The sequence below is a fragment of the Mustela lutreola genome, chromosome 6 (genome assembly GCF_030435805.1).
Source record: "Mustela lutreola isolate mMusLut2 chromosome 6, mMusLut2.pri, whole genome shotgun sequence".
In the NCBI taxonomy this organism is placed as follows: Eukaryota; Metazoa; Chordata; class Mammalia; order Carnivora; family Mustelidae; genus Mustela; species Mustela lutreola.
Genome location: NC_081295.1, coordinates 24,132,899 through 24,159,793, shown reverse-complemented (window position 1 = coordinate 24,159,793; position 26,895 = coordinate 24,132,899). Strand labels below are relative to the sequence as shown.

Below are 26,895 nucleotides of genomic sequence, written 5' to 3'. Positions count from 1 at the left end.
TAGCTCCGCAAACCCCCCACCGCAGTTCTGCCTAGCCTATAGCTCCCAGGCAGCCTGGGAGTGATCAGTACATTCAGGTGCACACACGAGGGTGCCGTTCAGAATTGATGAGTCACATCTGCTCAAACCTGGTTACAACAGCCTTTTCCTCACCTTTGTAAATAGGGGTGTTGACACTATAGCGAAGTGTGAAAATGATGGATACCAGGCAGGCCCTCATCATTCACCCCCAGGACTGAAAAGGGGCTGCACAGAGCAACCAGCCCAGCATTTCCACAAGTGTTAGGTGTGTCCCACTGGCGGGACAGGGCATGATTTTAGTTGGGACTTTGGTATATTTGCTTTCTACGGCTATAGGAAAAAACGTAAACTTAGTGGCCTCAAACAGCAGAAATGCATTGTCTCATAATTCTGGAGGCTAGAGGTATGAAACCGAGGTGTTGGCAGGGACATGTTCTTTCTTTCTTCTTCTTCCTCTTTTTTTTTTTTTTTTTTTTTTTTAAGATTTATTTTTTATTTTGGAGAGAAGGGGAGTGGGGGGAGGAGCAGAGGGAGAAAGAAACTCAAGCAAATTCCAAGCTGAGCATGGCGCCTGATGTGGGACTCGATCTCATGACCCTGAGATCACGACCTGAGCTGAAACCAAGAGTAGGAGGCTTACGGACTGCACCAGCCAGGTGCCCCAGAGCCATGTTCTTTCTTAAGGTTCAAGTGTAGTATCCCTACTTGTCCACCTAGTTGCTGGTGGAATCCAACAGTCTTCCACTATAGATATATACCTCCTATCCATCTCCGTTGCCACATGGCATCTTGGCTGTGTATCTGTGTCTGTGTCCAAATGTCTTAGGAAGACATCAGTCATTGGATTAGGGCCCATAATCCGATGTAACCTCATCTTCTTGATTACATCTGCAAAACCCCTATTTCTTTCTTTCTTTCTTTTTTTTTAATTTAGAGAGAGTGGTGGCAGGGGCGGGAGCAGAGGGAGCGGGAGAGAGAAAATCTTAAGCAGGCTCCATGTCAGATGCAGAGCCAGACACAGGGCTCTATCTCACGACACTGAGATCATGACCCAAGCAGAGGTCAAGAGTCAGATGCTGAACCGACTAAGCTACCCAGATGCCCCAAAAATCCTATTTCTAAAGAACACTTCTATTCACAGGCACTGAAAGTTAGGACTTGAACCTGTATCTTTTTGGAAGACAGAGCAACAGGTGAACATTGTTTTCTTACAGTCATGCATTTTAGTGTATAGCAATAAAATATAATTAGCCCATCAAACTCTGATTTCACTGATACCGTATCATTGCTTAAAGTGACTAAGAGAGCTAAAGTTAAAGGAAATGAATCCGTTTAAAGGAATATCTTGAGTAAACACTTTTATAACTGTTGTATGGACATAGCAGAAATTGTGAAAGGTGGTGTGTTCATAGTAGAATGAATGCTGAGTGAGTACCAAGCCCTCTTTTCGGGCTGGGTGGTAAATTGGAAAACAAATGAGCTTCTTATTTAAAAGCTTCCTGCAAGAAATTTTACAATCTCCCTCACAATTAGCTCATTGTACTGCAAATCTCGTGGCCTAAAAGTTCCTCCTTACATCTTACCCCCATTCATCTTGCTTTCTTTGTGACTACTGGATATATCACCTTTCTACTACTCAAAACCACAAAGTCATCAACATACAGGGAGAGAAACTGTGGGTATGCGGAACTCTCAGTAACTAAGAATTTCATTGTGGGATGCATGGATTATTGGTTACCTAAAACCGCTCTTGAAAGCTGGTAAAAAAAAAAAAAAAGGACCAGATCCTGTGGAGGGAGAATGACACTTTTTAGCAGTTTTGTGGCTGACTGGTGAGTGAACACCAGATGGGGCCAGCAGTCCTGGGATGGCCCCGCACAGACCCAGCTCCGGCACAGAGACTGGTGGCCAACCAGGGAGCTGACAGATTAAGATGTTCCCCTGTCCTGTTCTCCCTGGTTTCTTAGAAAATCCCTTCTCATGTGCAATGAGCTTGTCTCCCTGGCAAGGCGGAGATCTCTGTGGAGAACATCAACTCAGCAAAGCGGGATAAGGGAGAGGGGACTCCTGTACTTTTTTCTGAACCTCCCTGCCTCTATCCAAGAGACAAAGGACGCTGCTTGGAAAATCATTACATCTTTCCTCCAGGAAAAGGAATAACCCACTCTTGCCAGCCTTACACAGAAAGGCAAACACACCAATGGCGCCATCAAAGACATCTTGCCGCATGTTCAGGGTTTCATGTCTCGGGAACTTTCAGAAGAGCCCAGTGTTCCTTTTTCACCAATATGATCTGTGAACTACGTTGTCCCCCCACTGCTGTATAGAAAGCCTTTCCATTACTGAAGCCAAAGAACACTCTGGAAGAGTTCAACCCCACTCGAGCCTCAAGGGATGGCCATTTGCTTCTGAGTTTGAACTGTGTCTAAGCCTTGCTGTCCAGCAAACAAACCCGAGGGCCAGGTGTGTGTAGGCACCTCCCTCCTCCCTCACCCCTGCAGAGCCTTCCAGATCACCCGCCCGATGCAGCCCCATTCCTGGAGGGTCGGGGAAGGGCACTCAGAAGGCAGAGAACGTCCAAAGAAAAGCAGGAAGAAAAAAGCCAATGGAGCGATGAATCATAGAATACCACATCAAAAACTAATGATGTACCATACCGTGGCTAACTGAGCATAATAATAATAACAATAATAAAAGAAAGTCCCAAAGCAGCAGGAGCAGTGCAGAGAGGAAAAAGGGGCTCACATGTATAAATGTGCAGACACTCCTGATGGACTTTTAGCTCAGGCTGGGGTTCACTCCTTGTCATTTAGGACACAAGCCCAAACTGCTCCTAGTTAAGTGACCTTGCCGCTTTATTTTACCAAAAAAGTGAAGCCGGCACTTTACTTGGATTCTTTAACCAAACAAAGTCCCTGCAAAGCCACAATACTGCCATCTGCAAAATTAGTCTCAATTAATACCTATTCATGCAATAATAACCCCCAAATCCCAGAGTCTTAGAAACGATTCTTTTTCAGTACAAACAGTTCTTTCCACCCGCTCTCTCGCGCGTGCACATGCACCCACACCCACCCACACACCCCCTCCACTCCCGCCTTGTTTCCCCACATCAGTCGTAACTTCTCCATTGAAGCGGCACCTGCTGCACACAGTGAACCCTTCCTATAATCATCACCGCCCCCTTCCCCGGGGCCTGGAGCCGCTGCCTTGCTCGGGAGCCACTGTGCCGGCCAGCGGCCACACACCCCTGCCCAGGCTGGCACGAAAGGCCAACCCCTCCCTGCAGCAGGGTCTAGAGGGCTCCGTGCGTGAGCAGCTTGGCTCGGCGGCTAGAAGAGAGGGCAGCTCCCCAGATCCCAGCTCTGATACCCAGATTCAAAAAGGAAGTGGCTCTGTGGGCCCCACAGGCTGCTGCCCCAAGAGCTGGGGAAGGACGATTGCCCAATGGCGGACCAGGCGCCCCCCCCCCCCCCCGCCCCGGGGGTGCAGCTTCGGAGCTCTGGGCTGCAGAGAAAGAGCTGCCAGGAGAGAAGCGGAGAGCAGAAGTGGGCAGGACGGAGGAGACCCTGGAAAACAACAGCAGGTCCCCAGAAGGGCTGCCCTTCACCAGCTGAAGCCCAGGGGCTTCCTACCTCGGGCGGCCAGCGAGCTCCTCTGGGCCGGTGCTGCTGTGGGAGGCAGCGGCCCTGGGAGGACTTCTTGGTGGCAGAAATCAGCAGATTTCCTCTCTCTCACCGAGGCTCTGGTGGAGGTCTGAGGACTTTCTTTGCTCAGGCCCAGTCCCGCCCTGGTTCTTGCTCAGATAAGCTCATCACGTTTTCCCTCTGGGCCCTCAGTGGCCTCCAGTCCCAGCCTTCCCGGTTCAAAGGGCACCAGGCCGCGCCACCTAGGAGGCTTAGCGTTTCATTCGCTTCAATTAAATTTTCCATTAACTTGGGCTCTGGCCAGTATAGATTTTTCCCTTTAAGCTTGTCTCTAAGTTCAAATCACTCAGCCCTCAGAATCAACCTTATGACTCCCCTCTGGTCCATTTAAGTACATTTATTTATTCTCCCCTAATGAGACGCACAGAAACCAGCCATAATTTTAATGCCTGACACCTGCACTTCAACAGTCCTCTCAAATGTTTCTGGTGTGCCTAAGACTTTGTTCTAAGTCTGTGGGTTGATTTCCTCCTGTGGAAATTCTGTCCAAAGGCAATTTTGCCCACAGTCAGCCATTCGGGATAATGAATACCCTTCCCATCTCAAGAGGAGAGCAGATTCCAGAATATTTTCCCTACGGTCTTGCAGCTTTGCCACACCTGTACCCCAAGTTCTTAGGGCAACTCCTAACAAGTGGGAAAGGGAGAACAGGTAGGGGCGGCACCCTCCACAGTCACCTTCTGTTTCCTCAACACCCCCACACTTTTTCGGTCTTTCTAGAACTTTCGGAAATTAAAAATGGTCCTCGATCAGGAAAAGGTTGGAGTCAGCAGAATACAGGACTCCTTGTAAGTTTTGGTTCTGAATAGACATCCTGACTCTCAGGATGACACTTTCCAGTATTCCTAACGCTGGTAAAGCAAACCGCCGCGCTGTGAGATGCTCTGTGGAAAGGCCCATGTGGCAAGAAACGAGCAGCTCATGGGAAATCAGCAACCACAGGAATAAGCTGGGAAGCTGACCTTTTCCTGGTTGAGCTTTGAGATATGGCCTGGTGGGAGTCCCAGAGCCAGGGGACCCAGTGAAGCTGCACCTGAACTCTTGATTCATGGAAACTGAGGTAGTAAATGTTATTCTTCGCCACTAAGTTTTGGGGTAATTTGCCGCAAATGGGAAAAGGGCATTTGCTTCATTTCTCTTGACTCCACATGTCAGTTTGGAAATTATAATGATTAATTCACTCACAGCTATGATGTATCGGCCTCAGAATGCTTGTTCAGTTCTCTGCCAGAAAGTTGATGGGATTTTTTTTCAGCCAACGGTTTACTGCTTACGTATGAGACCAACACGCTACCCGGTAATAGGAGAGAGTTCATGAAGTTTATCTCAGAGGGTTATATCCTGGCTTAATTGGAACATTTGTGCATTTAACTATCATTATTGAACACTTATCTCGTGTTTCCTCAGTATCTACAGGACTCAAAAGAGAACAAAAGGCTTGCAATGCAAAGAGGTTCAGTAAGTTACTGAACATTGAAGAAAAACGATTTTAAACTCCACAGAACTCAGGCCTTTTTCATGAGATTCTATTTTTCCCCTTTAGCTCAATTTTTTAAAAAAAAGATTTTATTTATTTTTTTTTAAGTGATCTCACACCCCATGTGGGGCTCAAACTTCCAACTCTGAGATCAAGAGTCTCATGCTCTACTGACCGAGCCAGCCAGGCATCCCTAGTGCGGTTTTTAAAAATGTGTACAGACATTATCATTTAATGAATGATATAATTGGAAGCGTAATACCTAAATTTCCCTAAATAAACTCATACTGACGCCCAGGGCCAGAGCTAAGATCAGGAGTCCTGCTCTGACAAACACTCCCCATGTTTTGCCGTGGGAGCGCTGGCCAGGCTTGCCCGGGACCTAGCTGTCTGAAAATATAGGAAGGCCTTTGTATTTGCTGCAGACCTGTGGACACTCCTCTTTGAACTTTTCCAACAAAACTTTCTCAGAGGGTTCTTTTTTTTTTTTTTTTTTTTTTAAATTAGCATATAATGTACTATTAGCCCCAGGGGTACAGGTCTGTGTATCTCCAGGTTTACACACTTCACAGCACTCACCATAGCACATACCCTCCCCATTGTCCATAACCCCACCCCCCCTCCATAACCCCCTCCCTCCGGTCACCCTCAGTTTGTTTTGTGAGATTAAGAGTCTCTTATGGTTTGTCTTCCTCCAGATCCCAACTTGTTTCATTTATTCTCAGAGGATTCTTAACACCTGAGCTTGGTGCTGATACTTTGTTCTCCTCCCAAATGACCCTCTTTCCAACACGCAGCTTGAGAAGAGAACCACTCACTTTGCTTTCGTGGCCCCCTGTCTGGGACAAGGTGAACATAGCTCCAGACACTGGCCTGCACTGGGAGATAAGCGGCTGCAAGGGAATCTGGTATAACACAACTTCCTTTTTGTTGTTGTTTGTTTTGTTTGCCTCCTTTATTCCACATATTATTTAAAATAACAATTCAAGGGGCTCCTGGGTGGCTCAGTGGGTTAAAGCCTCTGCCTTCGGCTCAGGTCATGATCCCAGGGTCCTGGGATCGAGCCCTACATCAGGCTCTCTGCTTGGCAGGGAGCATGTTTTCCCCTCTGCCTGCCTCTCTGCCTACACGTGATCTCTGTCAAATAAAATAAAAATAAAATAAAATAACAGGTCGAGGGGTGCCTGGGTGGCTAAGTCAGGTAAGTTTCCAACTCTTGATTTCAGCTCAGGTTGTGATCTCAGGATCATGAGATAGAGTCCCGTGTCTGGCTCCAGGGTCAGCGGCGAGCCTGCTTGAGATTCTCTCTCTCTCCCTCTGTCCTACCCCCCACTCACTCACTCATGTGTTATCTCAAAATAAATGAATAAATCCTCAAAATAAAGTACCAAGTCAAATGATGCCTAATGTCAGGTGGAGCAGGCCCCTCCCTGTGAGTTTTGTGAAGATAAGAGAGCTCTCCTGGTGTCTGGAGTGATGGGTTCTGCCTGTCCTATGGATGTCCTCCAGCAAGGGTGTGCCCAGAGCCTGGGGACAAGGAAGAAACACTCCTTGGGGCCAAGATAGGAAACCCAGAAGGAGAAAAGCAAATTGATATACTTGGGAGTACAGTTTCTGCCTGGATTTTGCTAAATGGCGGTTGAGGTTTGTTTTGTTCTATGTTTGTGGGATGAAGTGACACAGGTGTACCCCAAGCCATGTGTGAGCACCATTGTGTGCAGTCAGGCTTCTGAGCTGGGGGCACACGGGGTGTACTCCCTGGCAAGTGACGGGTAATAGGACCCAAGCGACGACCGGCTTGGGAGGAAAGCAAAGGGTTGGGGAAGAGAAGACCTGGGCACAATCTCCTCCCTGCTGTAGCCTTTCTCTGTGGCTCTGAGCAAGTGGCCTTGACCTTTTGGGCCTCAGTGCATCCCAAATGGGAAAGCTCACTAAATGTGTGCTGACTAAATGGCTGTTTCTATGTCATCTAACTCATGGCTCTTGATAAACTCTCTTTCCTTTTAGAAATAAACAATCTTTTGGAAAGATAAGTATTCCATGTATAGTCTTTCTCTGTAGAGCTATAGTATTAGATGGATTTGCAGCTTAACAAGGAAGCTGATTTGATTTCTAAAGCCTGGGTACATAGGTTCAACTGTAATGGAGCACACTGGGCATGGCTGTTCTGCTGCTAGTTGCCCAATGCCTGGCTCAAAGACCACCAGTCAAGGCCCAAAACACCAAGCTTCAAGAACAAATGTCTCTCGTCATCTCCCACCCCTCCCGTCTGTGTATCAAGAAAGCTTCTCAAGAAAAAGTAAACAGTTTGTTCCCATCGCGTTAAAACTTCAAAAGGCAGGAAACCAATCACTAAATTAGATCTTGCAGAAGAGCTCAGCTATCACATCTGTGGTTCCCAGAGATCTCCTCTACTCTTGGTGAGCGGACGATGTATTCCATTGTGTTGCACCGAATTCAAGCCGTAAATATTTGCCGCAGCCTCATTCCGTCCCAGGCTCCGCCCCCCAATCTACCCAGCAGGGAGATGAGATCTGGACCCAGATGCTTGCAGTAGAAGGCAAAATGACGTGCCACCGAGGACGGGTAAACAAGGGTCTGGGAGAACACGTGGACATCTTCTCAGGATTCGGGGAAGCCTGGAGCACGGCAGGGACCCTGCTGTGGAAGGTGGCCAGGCCCCACTGAGGACTTTGCCTGCCATGGTTCTTAGCCCTGTTCACCCTTCTCAGCAGTGCAGCAAACCTCCTCTTTCTCACCCGCATTTGTACCCCTGCCATCTCACCCGACCACTCTGTCCCTCTCCTCTCCATGGGCGTTGGTTCATCTTTGAACAGTTGTACAGTGTGTGTGTGGTCATTGTCCTAGTGCAAATAGACTTATTTTACTAAAAACCTGAAATAAATGATACATTTCCCTAGGCAGCCAGAACTCTGCCAGCCCACGCTTTATCATGCCAAGTGCGGTCACCGACCGGCAGCAACACCAGTCCACGGGCGCACCTGTTACATATGCAGACTCTCGGGCCCCAGGCCAGCCCCACCGAGGCTAGAATCCACACTTTAACAAAACACCAGGTGGTTCCTGAGCACACTAAGTCTGGAAAACACTGGCGAAAGTGTATTTATAATTGCGGGCTTTTCTCCTCAGGATTCAGAGGTAAGGTAAAATTTCCCTATGATCATCCCACGGCTTTTTTTTTTTTTTTTTTTTTTTTAAGATTTTATTTATTTATTTAACAGAGAGAGGGATCGCAAGTAGGCAGAGAGGCAGGCAGAGAGAGAGGAGGAAGCAGGCTCCCTGCTGAGCAGAGAGCCGGATGTGGGGCTCAATCCCAGCACCCTGAGATCACGATCTGAGCCGAAGGCAGAGGCCCAACCCACTTAGCCACCCAGGCGCCCCCATCCCACGGCTTTTGACAGAACCAAAGTGCTATGGAATCCGCGTTTCTGCCTCCATTCTTCTAAAGCACCAGAAAGCTGCTCTATTTTCTAAAACACATACCACGTGTGGCTGTCAGGTAATAGAATTAAGGGAAATGACCCAAGTTCCTGATTTCAAGCCAAGAACTTGACACCTTCCAGACTGGATACAGGAAGCCTAGTAGGTAGTCTGGTTTTTCCTCAGACATAAGAAAAAGATCACAGGAGAAACTTTCTATTTGAATGCTCTGAGAAAGAGATGTGGAAGATGGCCTCTATTCTTCCAATGTGAGCTGCTCTGTCTTGGTATCCTCACTTTCACCTGTGGGGGGTCCCTCACTGGTGTTTCTGGGGCCCCATCTGCCCAAAGCTAGACTCTAACACTCCAGCAGTGACATCTTGCTCCTACTTCTGTTTTGGGTTGCTGGTGTTCCGCCTCATGGCCCTAAAAAGTGGGCCTCTGCCCTTGTCACCCCTAATGGGGAGATCACTACCATTCAAGCATTCACTGAATGGTAGTGATCTCTAGAATAGTAGATCTCTACTTCAATGGCTTTGTCTTTGCCAAGTTCCTTATGAATACAACCCCACCTGACCCTTAGGGTGCCGTCTGGTAGGAGTTCCACCTGGCTCCTCAGCTGCCACGTTGTCTAGCTGGGAGAGTATTACCCTAAATCCTTGCTTCTCAAACTATCATGTGTCTTCAAAACACCTGGGGTTTCTTGTTCAAGAGTGTAGGAGGACCTCTGAGTTTTTACCCTTCTCAGGTGAGAATTGACCAGAGTTTGAGTGGCAAGACCTTAGATTTGATTAAATCTACCACCAGAACCACCGAAAACAGGTCTGCATGGCCTGCTGTCATACAGTGGATCGGAAAATCATGGCTTCCACCAAATTGTCCATTTTTTGGCCACAGACCTTGTTTCTTTGATAGTTCCTTAGCTGTCATGGTTTTTCCTTTTCTTATTGTCTGATTAACTGTCTTCTGGAAATGCTCTAATGAGCGTGGACAAACTCTGATAGGTTACAGCTCTAATTGAACTGCACTGGGGCAGAGAACCACTTGGTTCAAATGAGCTCAAGACTGTGCCGTCGTGTTTAGGGACAATGAGGTCCTTTGGAGGGATCTGGAGCCTAAAATCAACTATGGCCTCCATCCTTCCCCTCTTATATGTGTGCTTCTTGCCACAGTAGTGGGAAAGGGGGAGGGCGGTGAGAAGCTAATTCTTCATCTGAAGTGATAATAATTTGATGTGTTACCCTTTAAAGGAAATTGGACAAGGCAGTCCTACAGAGCCAATGTCTTAATCTAAAGGCAAACTCTCTACTGGTGTCATTTGAGGCTGACTGGTGGAAAAGCCATGTGGAAAGGGGGTTGTTTAGAGCCTATAGTGACATAGCTGCTTCTTCCACCTTCCCTGAGGCTCCCAGACACATGAGACACACTGCACTCGGTTCTGCAGCACCTAGGGCATGAGAAACAATGTCCACAAGGTTGGCTGGTTTGGAGCAATTCATTTTTTTCAAATCAGCCATGGGCTGGGGAAGAGCTCATGAAGACAGTTCAAGTCATTGCTTCCAAAGCCAGACCAATTAGGAAGGAAAGCAGCTTTGGGGTAGAAATAACTGTTTCAATCAGGGGAAGAAGTGAGGCAGCAACACTGTTCCGGGGAAAGCTCTGGAACTTCCTCCAGCATGGTGAACTTGGGAGAGACTATAGTAGAAACCAAGGCAAGAGTTTCCTCAGTAATCATGTAAGGAAAGTTGAAGGGAGGCTCCTGAGACAGGATGTTGAAATGAAACCATTTTAGTTTCAGTTTTGGCTGAGGCTGCAAGACAACAGACAACCCAAGGTAGAGTGAAGTGTGCAGATCTTGAAAAAAAAAAAGATGGTGGAAAGCCAGTTTTATACCTATAGGTGACCACCTACACCCAGCCTGCAAAAGAAATGTAGAGGTTGAGAAATACGTTAACTTGGAGATGAATTATGGAGAGAAATGTCTAGTGTATTCCCAAGAGCTTCAGTGCCACGTGACTAGCTTGATTTCTGTCCCTGGAGCTTGAGAGACACAATGGATTATTGTTTGATTCCCATGAGAAATCAAAAAATCTGGCAACTCTGATGGCAGTCTGTATGCCCAGTTTGTTTGGCCAAAGGATATGTAGTGTTTTTCAGGGACCAGATGTTGGCCATCAGAAGAGAGATCTAAAGTAAGATTTTGGGGCACCTGGGTGGCTCAGTTGGTTAAACATCTGACTTCATTTTGGCTCCGGCATGATCTCAGGGTATGAGATTGAGCCCCATGTGGGAATCTGCACTGGGTGTGCAGCCTATTTGGGATTCTCTCACTCCCTCTTCCTCTGCCTTTCTCTTCCCTCTCCCCTTTTTCTAAAAAAAAGTAAGATCATCTGAGGTTCTTTCTGTGGGACTGGAGGCACAAGGGGGCTTCTGCAGAAAGAAGCTAGAGATCTAACTGCAGATTTGGGGCTGTGGAAGGAATTTTAAGTGAGCAGGTAGCCAACCAGAGAAGAATTATATTTGTCCATGTCTGGGAAAGTGCAGGTGAGAGATGGTAGGATCACCAAAATGTTCATGTAAGAGCCCATAGAATGAAGAATCAGCTTTCAACACCTGCTAGAACTTGGGAGTATGATACCAACTCACAGCAGGATTAGTCGAGTAAAAACTCTCCTCCTACCTCTTGCCTCTCTTCCTTCCCTTACTCTGGTCATGAAGGATTCAAAATCATTATTAGTTAGATGTGGGAGAGGGCAAAAACACAAAGTTAGGTGTGAGGTGGAGAGAAAAGCCAATTGTCCTGAAGCAGGTCCGAACTGAGAATGGGGAGTAGCTATATCTTTGTGTGAAATATTAAGTTTGATTATTACACTGACCTAGATATATCAGTTATTGACTAGAGAATGTTTTGTTACTTGAAGGAGCAAGAAAAGTTACAAGATTTGTCCAAAATTTCATCCATGGATAGGAACAAAGTGGTCCCACAGGATATATTTAAAGAATGAGAGACATAGCTTTATGATTACATCTTATGGGTCATTGCTTATTCAATGTAACAGTGATTTAATGGATTGCACAGCTAAATCAGACCATTCTGCTATTCTCATTACAAGATTCACTAGAAAATACATGAGCTTTAGGATATGTTCCTGAGTCAGCTAAGACTTACAGGAGAGGCCAGATTCATACTGCCAGAATTAGAAGGCACACTGTGCACAAGCAACCCCAACACCTCATTTAGGAAATGGAGGCCCAGAGAGAAGAAAATATTTTCCCAAGCTTGCACATATAGAGATATCAAACAAACAAACAAACAAACAAACAAACAAAACAAAGCAAAAAAAAAAAAAAAACCCACAAATGCATGTGGTGTTGGCTCACATAGACTATATTTAATTAGCCAGCTTTCATTGCAAAGGCCAAATTTCTTCCTGTTTCCCAGATCTCAGACAGATTAATGTAAAATTGTAAATGGAGTTCTTGACAGTATCTTAAAAAAAAAAAAAACTATGCTAAAAATCTAGATTTATCCTTCCCTGCTGTCCTCTTAAGCTCAAAATATAGCCACACTTATTATAAGCATCTTTCTTTTGAAGGCTCTAAGCCTATCTGTGAGCACATACCTGCAAATGTATTTATTTTTCATTATCTGTAGTGGTCACTTTATACTTCAAAAACTTCCCCTAGCTCATGTATTTGTCTTAATACAATATGAGGTCTCATGTAGAGACCTTGGAACAGAAGGTGCGTGGAACAGAAGAGTGTTCAGCAAATGTTTGTAGAATGACATAATGACTAGATTCCAGTTTCACTGGCTATGTGTTTTTTATATATCAACAATACTGCTTCCAGAGAAAGAAGAAAGGCAACATTTTGGCTCATTCTTGGTAAACTGAAATCCAGAGCCTAGAGTCATGTTCAACTTTTTACAAACCCATAACTCAGGGCTGCTAAGTGGAGGTATCTAGCCCCTGAGCACATAATGTGTGGCCCCTACATGCCCTTATTATCCTTTCCTCCAACTTCCCCATGCTAAGCTACTCTGCAACAAAAAGCACTCAGCCCCTGGATCACTTTCCATCCTGTGATGAGAGAGAAACACTAACTCTTACTGAAAAACATATTTGATTCATGGCCTGGTCCAATCCCTGCAGCAACACTATTTATTGACATGAGTGGGTATCTGAGGCCCCCAGGCAAGGCCCCCAGGCAAGACTCTATTTCTTAGCCCTAGTTTTTTCAGGATTTCTGAGTTCCTTAGTGTCATAGTCTTTCCATGACTCAACAGTGATGGATAAGTGCCCAAGAGTCTAAATTAGAGGAGTGAAGAAAATAATTCATTATATGTGATGTGGTCTCATTATCTAAATTCTAGCAACATAAGTCTGAAAGCTATAACTTCAGCTCTCAGTAGCTGGGGCAATCTCTTCCCACTGCAGCCTGGGTGAGAACTGTCTAGATACCCTGTGTCCTGGCCATGCCTGAGCTCTCCCGGGGTGGGGGCTGGCAGCGAGGCAGCCTGGGAGCCTTCATCTCCCAGGAAGGCAGGGACACTTGGCACCACCTCAGGGACAGGGAAGACAGACAAACAAAGCCTACCTGACTCCATCCTGCCTTCCTTCTTCTCCTGGGCTTCCTCAGAGCCACTGGAGCCCTTGGAGAAGGGCTGGTGGCTGAAGAGGTCATCACACAGGAGGCTTCGGCACAGCTTGGCGAGGAAGCGAAGGACATACCCAACACTGTTCACCACAGGCAGGCTCCTCAGGTGCTGTTTCCCATCGAAGGATGCTGAGACTGGAAAGCCACAGAGACAGCCACTCAGAGTGGGGCACAAGAAAGCCACAGGGCCATGGGAAGAGGTTTTTGTTCGTGCAGTTGTGCCTTGGTTTTAACTAAGCTTTATTCAGATTTCACCTGTTTCTTCACTCATTGCCCTGTTTGTTTTCCAGGATCTTACCCAGGAGCCTACCCTGCGTTTAGTAGTCATGTCTCCTGAGTCTCCTCTGGTTTGGCACTGGTTCCCAGTCTTTCCTTGTTGCGAATTACCTTGACAGTTTTGAAGAGTATCAGTCAGGTATTTTGTAAAGTGTCCCTCAGTTGGGGTTTATCTGATGTTTTGTCATGATCTGAGTGGGATTAATGTTTTGGGGGAAGACAGGAAGTGCCCCTCTCATCGCATCAGATCAGAGATATGGGATGTCCACATGACATCCCTGGGATGTCAGCCTTCAACGCCTGGCCAGATGGGATTTGCTGCACTTCTCCACTGTACTCTCCATATTCCATTCCAAACAACAAAAGTTGTGCCCATACTCAAGGGTAGTGGAGGATTAAGCTCTACCTCCTGAGGAGGGAAGAGTCTTCCCTATTATTCAGAATTCTTCTATAAGAAAGAACTGTCCATTTTCCTCCATTCAGTCATTCATTTATTCAATCATTTATTGATATCAGTATAGACCCATATATTTATTTTGTACCACGGGTTATACAATACTTTGTTATTTATTTTGTTGCTCAAATTGTTCCATCTTTTGTCTTTGGGACTTCCAGTGCCCTGCATCCCTATGACATGCCCCCATTTTTTTTTTTTTAACAACTTGTTGATTATTGAAACTTCAATATGTTTCAGATTCATCTTCAATTTCCCTGCCCCTGCCCTAAAACCAGCCATTTCTCCAACGGCTCCAATTCCTTGTTACGAAAGTGTGATATCTAGAAATCAAGATTTGGGCACTGGATATGCTCCTTGTTACTGGAGTGTCAGTAACTCCAGGTTCTTTTCCGTGGGGAGAGCTAAGAAATATATGCATGTATACAATCCTATTATGATTATCTCTCTCTCTCTCTCCCTCTCTCTATATATATATGTTTAGAGAGAGAGAGATGGATAGAGCTAGGTCAGTCAGTAGACTGATAGGTAGGTCTAGATCTAGATAGATAGATACCCAAATAAACCTGAGTTCATGCTGACGTCTCTAGATCTAACCCAGCAACACAGAATTCAGGGTTCTTTCTGCTCTTCTGGGAAGATGTCTTCAAAAAAAAAAAAAACAGTAATCTATCCATGGTGATTCTAGATGAAATCCGATGTCTACAGGGTTACTGGGATTTAGAAGAAATATGTTAACTTCCAGCATGTTCCTTTCTGTAATTGTCCTCAGGGTCTCTCTCACCCCATGAAGCTTGTGTACCAGCTCCACGGAGAGGAACACTAGAGCAGACCCTAAGAGGACACTCTGCTCCCAGCCAGGCCTTGGCCACTCATTGTCAACACCTAGAGGGCAGCCCTGTTTTTCATGTTTTATCTCCCAAAGGCAGGAGCATGGCAGGGGCTGGGGCAAGGGGCAACACTAGGACTAGTTTTGATTTTAGAACTAAAACAAAACAGCCCATTTTAATTAGGAAATCAAAAGAATCCATTTTTTTTGTGTGTGTATAGCTCTTTATAGTTTGACAAGAGGCTTCATATTCATCCCCTAATTCAGCCCTCCTGACTATCCTGTGAGGACAGTAGACGAGAGGTTATTACCTCATGTTACAGGTGAGGAGATTGAGAAGAGGGCATAGAGTGATTTTTCTGGCTCATATGGCCTCTAAGTGGCACTTGCCTGTCACATTAACACTCTGGGTGACTCTATTTGGGAGAGCCAGCAAAGAGCCGCCATGTGCCCACCTAATGGGTTTATCCTAGCCACTCAGACACTCTGGAAATTCCCTCTTAGTGTGAGCATTGCCATTGGCCTCCAATATTTTAGAAGACCAAGCGTGATGGAAACTGAACCCACAAAAGGAGAGACTGGGGTCATTGGCTCTGTCCCATAGATGAGTGTGCATACACTCCCAGAGGTGCCTGGAAGGGCCACCTGCTAAAAGCAGCCGTGGCATTTTTGACACCATGAGGTTAACCCCTCTGGGATAGTGTGGCTCGGGCAGAGCACGAGGCTTATGGGGAACTGCAATACTGCTCGTTTAGCCTTTGGGATGGCCCTAGGCCTACCCATGGCAGTCTGGTTCCTTTTGCCCACTGTGCCAGCACCAACATCACCATTTCCTGTGTTGTGCCATGGGAACATTGGGAAAGCAGTGCCCTAAGGATTAGGTTAAGTACAAAGTGGGAGAGTACTAAGGATAAGTACAAAGTGGGAGAGTCTAACTATTTCTCCTTGAGTCCCTCCATGAGCCATCTTGGGGCTATCATAGGCTCTCTGAGCTTCCATACCACCATTGGTAATGTGAAAGACCATCTTGCCACTTTGCAACCTCAAGGAGGTAGCATAAGGAGTCCCCCAGGGCTACTGCATTCTCCAAGACACTAAGACCACGTGCTGAGCTCTGGACTCTGGGAATCCCTCAGCCAAGGGAAAGTCGGCAGCAGGGCTCTGTCCAGGCTTGTGTTGGCACCAGGCACTGCAGAACCTGCCCCCCCAGTGCCAAGGCCCTTGTGGCCACAGAAAGACTGTGCAGAAGAGCAGAGAAGATGGGGTTGGCTCTCCCGGCTTAGGGAGAGGAGCTGTAAAGAGCTCAGTTAGATGGGATTTGCTCAAGAGGATGGGCACACGGTACAGGAATAGCTTTCTCTTAGCACCATGTCTGTGTCTTGACACTTGCTACTCAGCAAGGGAAAGAACAAGGCCTTCAACCTCAGAGGGCAGCCCAGGTTTGTGAACCAGGCTCTCAGACAAGAATCTGGAGAAGAATGGCCAGTGGGTTCTCAGAAGGCTGACAACAAGACCCTCCTCCTGGCCTCTACCAGTGCAGTACTTCTTCCTCTTGTCTCTGCTTCTGCTAAAGTTTCTTAAAAGTCACCCTGGGTAAGACACATGGCACCTGAACCTTGCCAAGTTCTATTTTAATCAGTTACCAGCAAGTCAGACCCAACTTCCTGCTCAGAGGGAGCTCCAGAAGGTGGGCGGAACCAATCACAGCTGGGGAAGCTGTGTTGGACAACCTCCATGCCTCCAAAGCCCTGGAGATCTAGGGTTAAATAAAATACCAGAGACAGTAAAGTCACCCCTCCCCTGCTTCCCTTAGACAGTTGGCAGGGTTACCTGCACCACCCCAATTGCTGCGGAATCTTCTCCCTATTCCCTGGTGATATGGAAGCCATGACCTTGAGGCTGGGCCAAAGACAACATCAGTATGTCCCCTTGGAATCAAGACATCTTGCAAAGACCCGGTGTTCTAGGGCTTAATGGCAGGTGGTGACAACAGTTGTGTAGAGAGCCTTGGGTGGGGCTGAAACTGGAGGACAGTGGTGACAATGGGAGAAGAGAATGGCCTTGAAGCATCTTTTAAAAAACCAACAACCCAGCCCTTGAGAGGTGCTTGGAACCATGAGCTTCTCCACTGCCCTGCGTGGTGATACATGACAGGAAGAAAGAATGAGGTAGAGTAAAGCAGAACAGATAGTGACAAGGGCTGATATTTTAGACAGAATGGTCAGAATAAGGCTCTTGGATAAGGCGCCATTTGAAACCTTTTGAAGAAATTTCGGGAGCAAGTCACACATGGACAGCCAATGGAAGAGCATTCCAGATAGATCAGCAGGGACAAACACCCTGAGGCAAGAGCGTGGCTGGAGATAGCAGAGGGAGCAGCAAGAAGGCCACTGTAGCTGCAGCAGAGTGGGGACTAAGGAGAATTGACTAGGAGATTGAAAAGGTCGTCAGAGCCAGGTCACTTAGGACTTCTGGGTCCTCGTAAGGACGTGGGCTTTCTCTTGGAGTGAGATGAGAACCACGGAAGGTGCAGGACAGAGGAGGGCCATGATCTGACTTTGAATTTTAAAGAATCAGAACGGCTGCTCTGAGTGGTGAAACGTGGCTGGATTCTGGATACATGTTGAAGTAAGAGCAACAGGATTTACTGATGATCCGGAAGTAGGGGGCAGTGAAAGAGGATTCAGATGCTCAGTCTTCTTGTCCAGGACCAGAAGCATCTTCTCCTCGAACCCAGAGAGAAACCTCCAGCACAGAGGCTTATGGTTAAGGCCCCCGGAGCCCAGCAGATGAAAGACAGACCCTGGCTACAACCACTGTCCCCCAAGCCTGATTATGGCTTCTTCCCTCTTCAGAGAGACCCCCACACCCTCCTCACACAACCTGCCCCCAGGGCCTTACCTGACACCATCTCACCGCCATAGCCCTGTTTGACCAGGGAGAAGACCAACTTCTGCTGGTGGGCACAGTCGATGCATGCTTGCACGGCCTGCTGCAAGACTGCTGACGGCCTCTCAGGCCCGAAGTGCTCGGGGAGCTGCTGCAGCTTCCTCCTCTCCAAGTACGGCCCTGCATTGGCTTGCTTATTGATGTAGAGGCAGACTGTGGAAACAGAGACCCACAAAGTCCTCAGCATTGGTTGTGTTAGGCCAGGGGGCTGTTTCTGTGTGCACGAGGGATGCCTCAGCTGTGCCCTCCTGGCCCTTGGGAAAGCTGGAAAAAACAAAGGTGGGACTGATTCTTCCCAACTTGAGATGTACAAGAGGCAAAAGAACCCATCAACCCCAACTTCTGGGGCTCACTATCAAGAGAACCTCTTGGTTGGAAACAGATAGGCAGGTGGGTCCCCTCTGATGTACTCAAACCGGGATTGCAATTATGGAGGTCAATGCAGACCGTGTGTATAAATGTATTCCCATACTGGGCAGGTACACATACAAAATCTTCCCTTCCCCTCCAAAGGAGCTGTTAAACTACACATAATGTTTGCTGAATTTTTGTTGTTGTTGTTAACTTGCATTGACAAAAAATTTCCAATGATGCTGATTACTCCAAAGACTATATATTCAAAGAAGTTCTAAAGAGAGTGCTATTTATAATCTCAGAGATATTAAATACACAACTGCCCATTTAGGTGAGCCCAACCAATGGTCCCCACGCTTTTAAGTCATAGACCCCATCTGTATATTCGAGCACATGCCCAAAATTGTTTATTTATTCACAGGATATATACATTCTGGACTGTTTTAATATATTACATGCATCTTAAAACATAGCCAATAAATAGAAAATTTTAAAGGATGAGATAAAAATAAATATTAATGGCAGGTGTCACATTTTCTTCCCCATGGCAATGACTTCTCTTCTATCCCACCCCCGCATCCCAGGTTATGGAAGATCTTACCTTGAGGATCTGACCACTAGAGCAAAGGAGTGTTCAAAAGGGACTGGAAGAAGAGACCAATAGGATATGGAAAGGATTAAACAGTAACAAAAAGGGTGAAGAAATTTCGCTTTTATTGAGCACCTACTCTGTTCCAGGCCCTTTGTATATTTTATCTTGTTTAATTCTCAAGACAAGCCTGGGAGTAGGGTATGATTATTTCCTTCACTAATGAAGAAACTAATGAAGAAATGAGGCTTAATGTTTGGATGCTTGCTCTAAAGTCTTAAGTGTAATTAAGGGTGAAACAAGGATTTGGACTCAAGCCTTTTGATGTCAATGCTTGTGCTCTTTCCACTCCATGGGGTTGCCTTCTCTTGTGCTCATCCCAGATGATTAAGGAAGTCTAATCAATAAGGGACCTTCATGCCAGGCACTATGCTAGGTCTACTCTACAGATTCTGGGGCTCCCTGGCTTCACAGAGCTGGGAGCCCCTCTGGGAAGGTAGAGACACTCAGAGCACTCCAGGAACCCATGCGAGACTGTCATGTGAGACATGTCACTCATGTCAAGACACACTGGGGAGGTATTAAGAGGGCCCATCATGGGGACCCTAGCAGGAAAGTCAGTGAAGGCCTTCTGGAGCAAGGTATGCCTGAATTGAGATGTAAGGGATGAGAAGGATGACCAGAGAGGAGGTCATTCCAGATAGAGGGAAGGCAACATGCTGAATTTTATGGGGGGCTCTAGGGACTGAGAGGAAGACAATGAATGCAGGGATCTGTTGACCACATAAACAAGTTTGGTTTTTACCTAAGAGGAATGGGAGGGAAACTGAAGGGAATCAAGTGGGTTGGGAGTTGGGTGGCTTGTGATGACGGGGACAGTGTGTGTGTGTGTGTGTGTGTGTGTGTGTGTGTGTGTGAAAGAGAGAGAGATGCCATCCTACTGCTGGTACTCTTACAATAGAAATGGCTGTTGGTGGACACCCCATAAGAAAGAATGGACTGAATTCTACTCTGACTGGATTGAAGACACCAGGTGGGACTACAGGAGGTTAGGGTCCTTAGGAGATCTGGAATCACAAACACAGAGTTGGAAACTCTTCAAGGTAAGCAGGTTCACTCTGGGTGAAAAGTAAACGTGGCTCTGAAAAGAAAATACTGGGCCACCAAACCACCCTTTCTAGTCCCATCCCAGTGCAACCAGGTTGAATTTGAGGTGCCTTGAAAACCAAGTTTGAGGTGCCTTGAAAACCAAGTTTCAAGTAATCCTATCTGTGAGACACTTAAGCTAATATTCTCAGAGAATTTGGTCGTCCTCCCTGCTGTCTAGCTAAGGACTAAATTCTTCATTAGAGCTATCTCAATGGCAGCTCTCCAGTTCACAAAGCATCTGCTAGACAGCGGGCTGGCCATCACAGCCTTAGAGGTCATTCAACTGACCTACCTGTGAGAGCCTGTGGGGCCGCCAAGCTTGGTATGGTGGCTGCATCCTGAGGGATGGAGCTGAGGTCAGGCTCCGGTGTGCTCCGCGGAGGTGAGAGGGCTAAAGGAGTCATAAGAACCCGAGACTTGAGCTGCAAGACAGAGCCCATTTGGTCAAGGAAAATCTAGAAATACACTCTACACTTGCCCCCAATTTTTCATGGACATCAGGTTACCAGTTGCTACTCTATCATGTTTCCACAACTTTCTATTGTGCAGCTAAGGGGTTGAACTTCAGATTCAAGATTGTGATAGAGACTCATGTCTGGGGTCAAATTCAGAGATCAGCTCTGCACCTTACCCTTAGAGTGGATCTACCCAGGAAATGACAAGTGTCAGGCAGTGAGTGTGGGAACACAAGAGGTATGACCATTGAAGCCTGTGAGCTGTCTGAGTGCAGAATTTAGGGGAGGGGACGGTACCCATGCTGCAAATTCCTAGAATCCTGTGGACAGAGCTTTCCCAACAGCTACCCAGGGACCAATTTGGAAGCTCTCCTCACTCTCTGCTGAGCTATCAGCTCACAAAGATCACTGGATCCTGCTGGAAAAGAGACCAGAAACCGTTCCTCCAAGAGGCTGCCATACTACTCAGTGTTTATTTCCTACAGCAGAAACTGTCAAGGGCAGCCCAAGTGTGGACATGAGTGTATTCTCTGGTGATGAGAAGCAGCCACCTTGAAGGACTGTTTGAAATAAAAAATGAGGAGCTGAAATTTGTTGATATGGAATAAAATAGAGATGACTGGTCAGTTGATTATGTCAATGCCAACAAGTCACTCTCCATAGCAAGGTTTGACAGAAAATTGTCTAATCCACCAAAAAATAATGAACAATTCAGTCACTTCACCTCTTCACCACTGACCTGTGTCTGTTCTCTACTCTAGACCAATTAAATCATTCTCTGGGAGTGGGACGAAGGCATCAGGAGTTTTAAAAGGTACTCAGATGATTCTAGTACACAATTAAGGTTGAGTGTGTTTTTCCACTACTCCACTGTTTTTCAAATTTAAGGTGCAATCACTCACCTGGGGGATCTGATTAAAATATCAATTCTGATTCAGGAAGTCTGGGGTGGGGCCCGAGATTCTGCATTTCTAACAAGCTTCTAGGCAGTATTGATGTTGCTAGTCCATTGGCCATAGTTTTAGTAGCAAGGGTGTGTATTCTGTTGTTAGTATATTTGCAGACCCCGCCCATATATGCAGATCCCCCCATATTGAATCATCAATATGGAGTTGATATATAAGGCCATGATAATGGGTAAGCTCATCAGAGAAGAACAGAAGGAGTACAGATGGAGAAGAGAAAAATTCAAGCACAGAGCTCTGCAAGACTCCAACATGTAGAGTCTTGGAGAGACAAGGAGGAACCAGCAAAAGAAACCAGGAAAGACATCCAGTGGAGTAGAAAGAAAACTGAGAGAGTGGGTCCTTGTGGGAGCCAGAGAAAGTGTTTCATGAAGGAGAGAGTGGTCAGCCATGTCAAAAGCTCTAATCACAAGGAAGAGTAGAAGTGGCCTTTAGATGTAGCAACTTCTCAACATAGAGGGGGTAGTGCAGTGGGTGGGATGAGAGCCTGATTGGAATTAGCTCAAGAAATAATGGGAGGGGAAGCACTGGGATCAGGAGTTTAAGTCAACTCTTTCAAGGAGGCTTGTCTGGAAGGGGAGCCAAAAATTAGCCATAGCAAGAAGGAAAAGTCAAATCAAGTAGTTTTTGCCCCACAGTGGGAGATCACCTCATACCCATCAGGATAGCTACTATCAAAAACAAATGAAAAAAATAATAAGTGTGGCAGGATGTGGAGAAATCAGAACTCTTGTGCACCATTGGCAGGAATGGTGCAGTAGAGCAGTTCTCCAAGAAATTTAAAATAGAATTGCCCAACAATTCCATTTCCAGGTCTATATCCAAAAGAATTGAAAGCAAGATCTCCAAGAGGGATTTGTCCACTCATGCTCATAACAGCAAAACTCACAATAGTCCACAAGGAAGCAACTACCAGGGTACACTGACAGATGAATAGATAAACATAAGATGATATGTATACACAAGGGAATATTACTCAGCCTTGAAGAGGAAGGGAATTCTGGCCCATGCTACAACATGGAGGAGTCTTGAACATATTTGCTAAGTGGGATAAGCGGGTCACAAAAAGACAAGTATTCCATGATTCCACTCATTTAAGGTACCTAGAATAGTCAAGATCACTGAACCAGAAAGTAGAATAGTTTTCTCCAGGGGTTTGAGGGAGAAGGGAATGGGGAGTTGTTTAATGGGGACAGAGTTTCTGTTTTGCAAGGTGAAGTTCTAGAGACGGAATGCATAGCAATGTGAATATACTTGCTACCGAGCTGTACGTTTAGAAGTGGGTATGATGGTACATTTTATGCCATGTGTCTTACCACAATTAAAGCTTTTAAAAAAGTATTTATATATATAAATACTTCTTTATACATATATATATATTTTATATAATTTTATATATTTTATATATATTTATATATTTATACACACACACACACACTCACACACATACATATTTTGAGACAGGAGAGACATACTTTAATGCTGAGGGAAATAATCCAGCAGAGAGGGAAAGGATGATTCAGGGGAGTGCTTGGAGAGCTGGCAGCATCAGGACTTGAGAAGGTGAGAGGGAATGAATTTAGTGAATGGAGGCCGAGGGGTGGGTGGGAGGGCTGGGTCAAGGCTGCAGGGAAACTCGGGACCTTTCATCTATTTTATTGCAAAGCAGAGTATAATGGCCCGGATCTGGTGTGTGTGTGTGTGTGTGTGTGTGTGTGTGTGTGTGGAGGGGGGTGGATGTGGAGATGGGAACTTACTTACAAAAGGTCTCTTCTGATGGCTTCTAATTTCTCCATGATGCCAGAAGCCTGAGTGAGGATAGAGGAGGCTGTGTTCATGAACTAAGGTGTGGCTGCTGAGCAGCATTGAGGATGCAGTGGGACGTGTGGAAATGAATTTAAATTCACTGAAATTTACAATTAAATCCGTCAAAAGTGAGCACCCTGGTTGCCCAGGGCTATCTGGATGCAGAATCTGGGGCTCTGGCAAGAGACCCAATGTTAGTCAGAAGCTACAGTCAACAGAGATATCATCTTATTCTGTTTAGCATTTGAAAAATTAGTTATGCTCTGCTAAATACTATAGAAATAATCTCAAAGACAACTCAGTGGTGGAAAGGAGGGGATCAGAAACCAGCTGTGACTCAGTGATCGTGACTTTGGCACGGTTCCCTCACCTGCCGAGTGTGACAAGGGCTACATGTTACCCTGCCGGTCCTCCCAGGTCGTGCACCACGCGTCCCCCTGACAGTCCTAGGAATGATATGCTGTGCTGCATGGCTTGTGATGGAGAGGCTGGTGGTAGCAGTCCCCAACAACTGTGGGCAGTGGTCTCTAGAAGGACCTTGGCTAAATTTTCCATTACAGGCTTAGAGCCCTCCAACCAACATACAGATAATGATGTTGGTGGGGGAAAAGTAAGATTTAGCAAGTCACCAATGTTCCCTCTGTGTCTTTAAGCAAATCGCACAAAGATCCTCGTGACCCTTCCCTAGAAGGATGGTGATGTGACAATGGTGATGATGGTGAGGAGAGTGAGGGTGGAGAGTTTCCTGTTTGCATGAGTGTATAATAACCCTAAGACCTAATGCTTGCTCACAATTTTAATATTTATTAGAAAAGGGTCTGTTTGTTGAATCCACCTCTTAAGAGTAACACAAATAGAGTTGGCTCTTACCACTGCCCACCATTTCTGATCAGATAAAGCAATTGAAGGAATTAGAATAAGTCAGCCGGTTGCAGGGCAAACCATGGACATTCATCCTACCCTTCAAACAGCTGCTGGGACTTTTGAACAAAGAAGAAATCTCACGCACTCGTGGGTGGTCCATGACTTTTTAAAAATTCTTCTGGTAAGAGAATAGACCATCAGGAAGCATACCTTTGACCTAGCATGCTGAAATTTCTATCTCATCACTTAAAATAAAGGAAAAAACTTGTCCTAGGAAAGGGAGTCACATCCGATTTTCGAGGCTCCTAAAGTAGAAATGAGTCCAGTGGCTAGGAATGTACTTTGGTGTGATGTGGGGCCCCCTGTCAGTGCCTCTCCTACATGTGGAATGAGGAACTCCCTGTATGACCCAACATACAGAGATGCTATTCTCTGGCAGGTCATTTGCCTTTGCCATTGCTGGCTTTTTGTGTGTTTTTGTTTGTTTGTTTTTGTTGTTGTTGCATTTTTTTTTAAATGGACAAAACAAAAAAGTGCTGTTTTTTTAAATAGCTTTTTTGTTGCATTTTGTTTTTTAAATGCACAAAATAAAACAGAAGGGTCCACTCTTGGTAGCTAATACCATTCTTCAATAAAAGGAGCTAGGGCTTTTTGGAGAAAGGGCTGATTCAAGGACAAGTGAGGGAAGCATTCAAGATGAGCCTGCGACATCTTGTCTCAGAACGTGAGAGTACTAAACACACACATACACAATGATGACTGTGGGTCATAGGAACACAAGAGTCAATGGAAAGAGCTTACGGTGTCCAAATCTGGAACAATATGAGCAACAAATCATGAGTAATGGATTCTGATTCAAAGTATACCATGAATATCCATTACTCCCTACTGACATAAATGAATGACTGACTATATACATGGAGGAAAACAGACAAACCTCTTATGCATAAATATTCCAAATAGTTATTGTGGAACATAACCTCCCACTCCTTAAGTGTGAGTTCCACATAGTGACTTCCTTCCAAAAAGGACAGCATGGAAATGTGGGGAAAGTGACTTTACCATGGAGAAACCCATCAAACACCACCTCAGACAGGTGACCAAGGTCACCATCCACAGTGATAATCCACATTGATAGTATGTACCCTTGACATGGCATGATGAGAATGACACCTTACCTCTGGAATCTTCTTCCCCAAAACCCATAACCCCAGTCTAATCATTAGAAAAACATCAGACAAGCCCAAATTATGAACATTTTATAAAACACTTGACCAACTCTTCAAAACTGCCAATGTCATCAAAAACAAGGGAACTCTGAGAAATTTTCACAGCCAAGAGAAGCCTAAGGAGACAAGATGACTGAATGTTAATATGATATCCTGGCTAGATCCTGGAATAGAATACGGAAAAACTAATGAATCTGAATAAAATACGGACATGATTTAATAATGATGTATTATTATTGGTTCGCTGGTTGAGACAAATGTATCATAGTAATATAAAATGTTAACCATAGAAGAAAGTAGGCATGGGGTATATGAGAATTCTCTGTTTTACCTTCGCAACTCGCCTGTAAATCCAAACCTATTCTAAAATATCGGTTATTTTTAAAGTATTAAAAACAGGATCTGGCAGAATAAACTGGATAAAATGGAAGGGAGGAAGGGAGGCAAACTTCTTTCTTGGAAGCGTAAGTCTAGAGAGAGATTAGGTGCCTGAGACGCCATGCTCTGACATATACTGGAGCTAATCCTTGGCCTTCAAAGCCAACAGCCCTGTACAGATGCTGGCAAAGTTGGCACCTTCACCTGAAATTCAAAACTTCAATCAAAAGGATGTGGTCACCCCCTCCACCAGGGTGTGGTTGCCAGCAGCTGCCCAAGGGGCTGTGCTTTGCTGGGGTAGAGTATCGTGATGGGTGACGCAGAAGAGTAGAGAGTGGGTTCCTGCCAGCTGGCGTCTCCACCAAAAGGGGTTGGAGAATGTACGAGCAGCTCATCTTTCTTTTCCATTTACAGATCCAAAATAAGGGCCTGGAGAGTTTCTCACTCCAGCTGTCTTTTGGGGAAGACCTTCTCTAAGACATTTGCTAAACAACCACTGGAAAGAGTTGGGGAAGGGGAGGGTCAGTTTGCAAACTGAGATGTGTGACCAGGGGCCACTAATGGAGAAGGGGTTAATTGCTCCGAAAATTGAAGTATTAATCTAGAAATTTTCAAGTGCGGCAGGAACAGAAGTACTAACTATACACTGGTAGCAATAGGTTGGTCATCTGAGGATGGAGAATGTTGTTGAGGGAGTATGATGTGTAGAGACGACATACACATCAGCAGAGATGAAGGAACAAAGCAAAATTTAAAAATAAGTTCGGGGTGCCAGTGGGCACATACACTGGAACATAGCTTTTGGATCTGAGCTCAAAGTCCAGCTCAGCCACTCAGTGTGAGGAGCTCTTGTAACTTAGGATTCTGGAGCCTGCCTTTCTTTATCTGTGTGAAGATAATAATATCCCCTCACAGGGATGTGTCAAGATTTAAATGTAAACATCTAACATAGAGCTAGTGCAAATGAGGACTCAGGAAATCACTCTTGTTGATAGTATTGGGGGAGGGCATGACATGAAGGAGAAATGGACCCATATTTCCTCCCCCGGGAGATGGACACTGAGAACTTGCATGACTTCAGTCATCAACTATACATCGCTGACACCCCACAGGGGAGGGGCTGGAACACAGGGCTCGGAGGCAGGGCTGGGGTTTAAATCCCGGGTCTGCCACCAGCTCACATGGAACCCTGAGCAGCTCATTCAGTGCTTCTAGGCTTCATCTTCCAAAGCCATGAGATTGGGTAGATTGTGGGTTTCTAAATTCTATTCCAATCCATAATACGTATATACC

General features: G+C 45.8%; 1 protein-coding gene across 11 annotated transcripts in view; it reads right to left on the bottom strand.

Moving 5' to 3' along the window:
• Positions 1–26,895, bottom strand: part of SCML4 (Scm polycomb group protein like 4) — a 99,576-nt gene that overhangs the window by 17,094 nt on the left and 55,587 nt on the right. For 10 of the 11 annotated variants that reach the window (XR_009354515.1, XR_009354514.1, XM_059176950.1 and 7 more), the window contains 3 exons: positions 20,198–20,327; positions 17,766–17,966; positions 13,246–13,440 (listed from right to left, as the gene is read on the bottom strand). Coding sequence is in view for 8 of the 11 variants with exons in the window: in XM_059176950.1 (XP_059032933.1) it covers positions 13,246–13,440; positions 17,766–17,966; positions 20,198–20,327 (526 nt within the window). In the remaining 3 variants the exon portion in view is untranslated. Of the gene's footprint in view, positions 1–3,656; positions 3,749–13,245; positions 13,441–17,765; positions 17,967–20,197; positions 20,328–26,895 lie in introns of those variants that run through there. The other variant, XM_059176952.1, reaches the window with a different exon arrangement.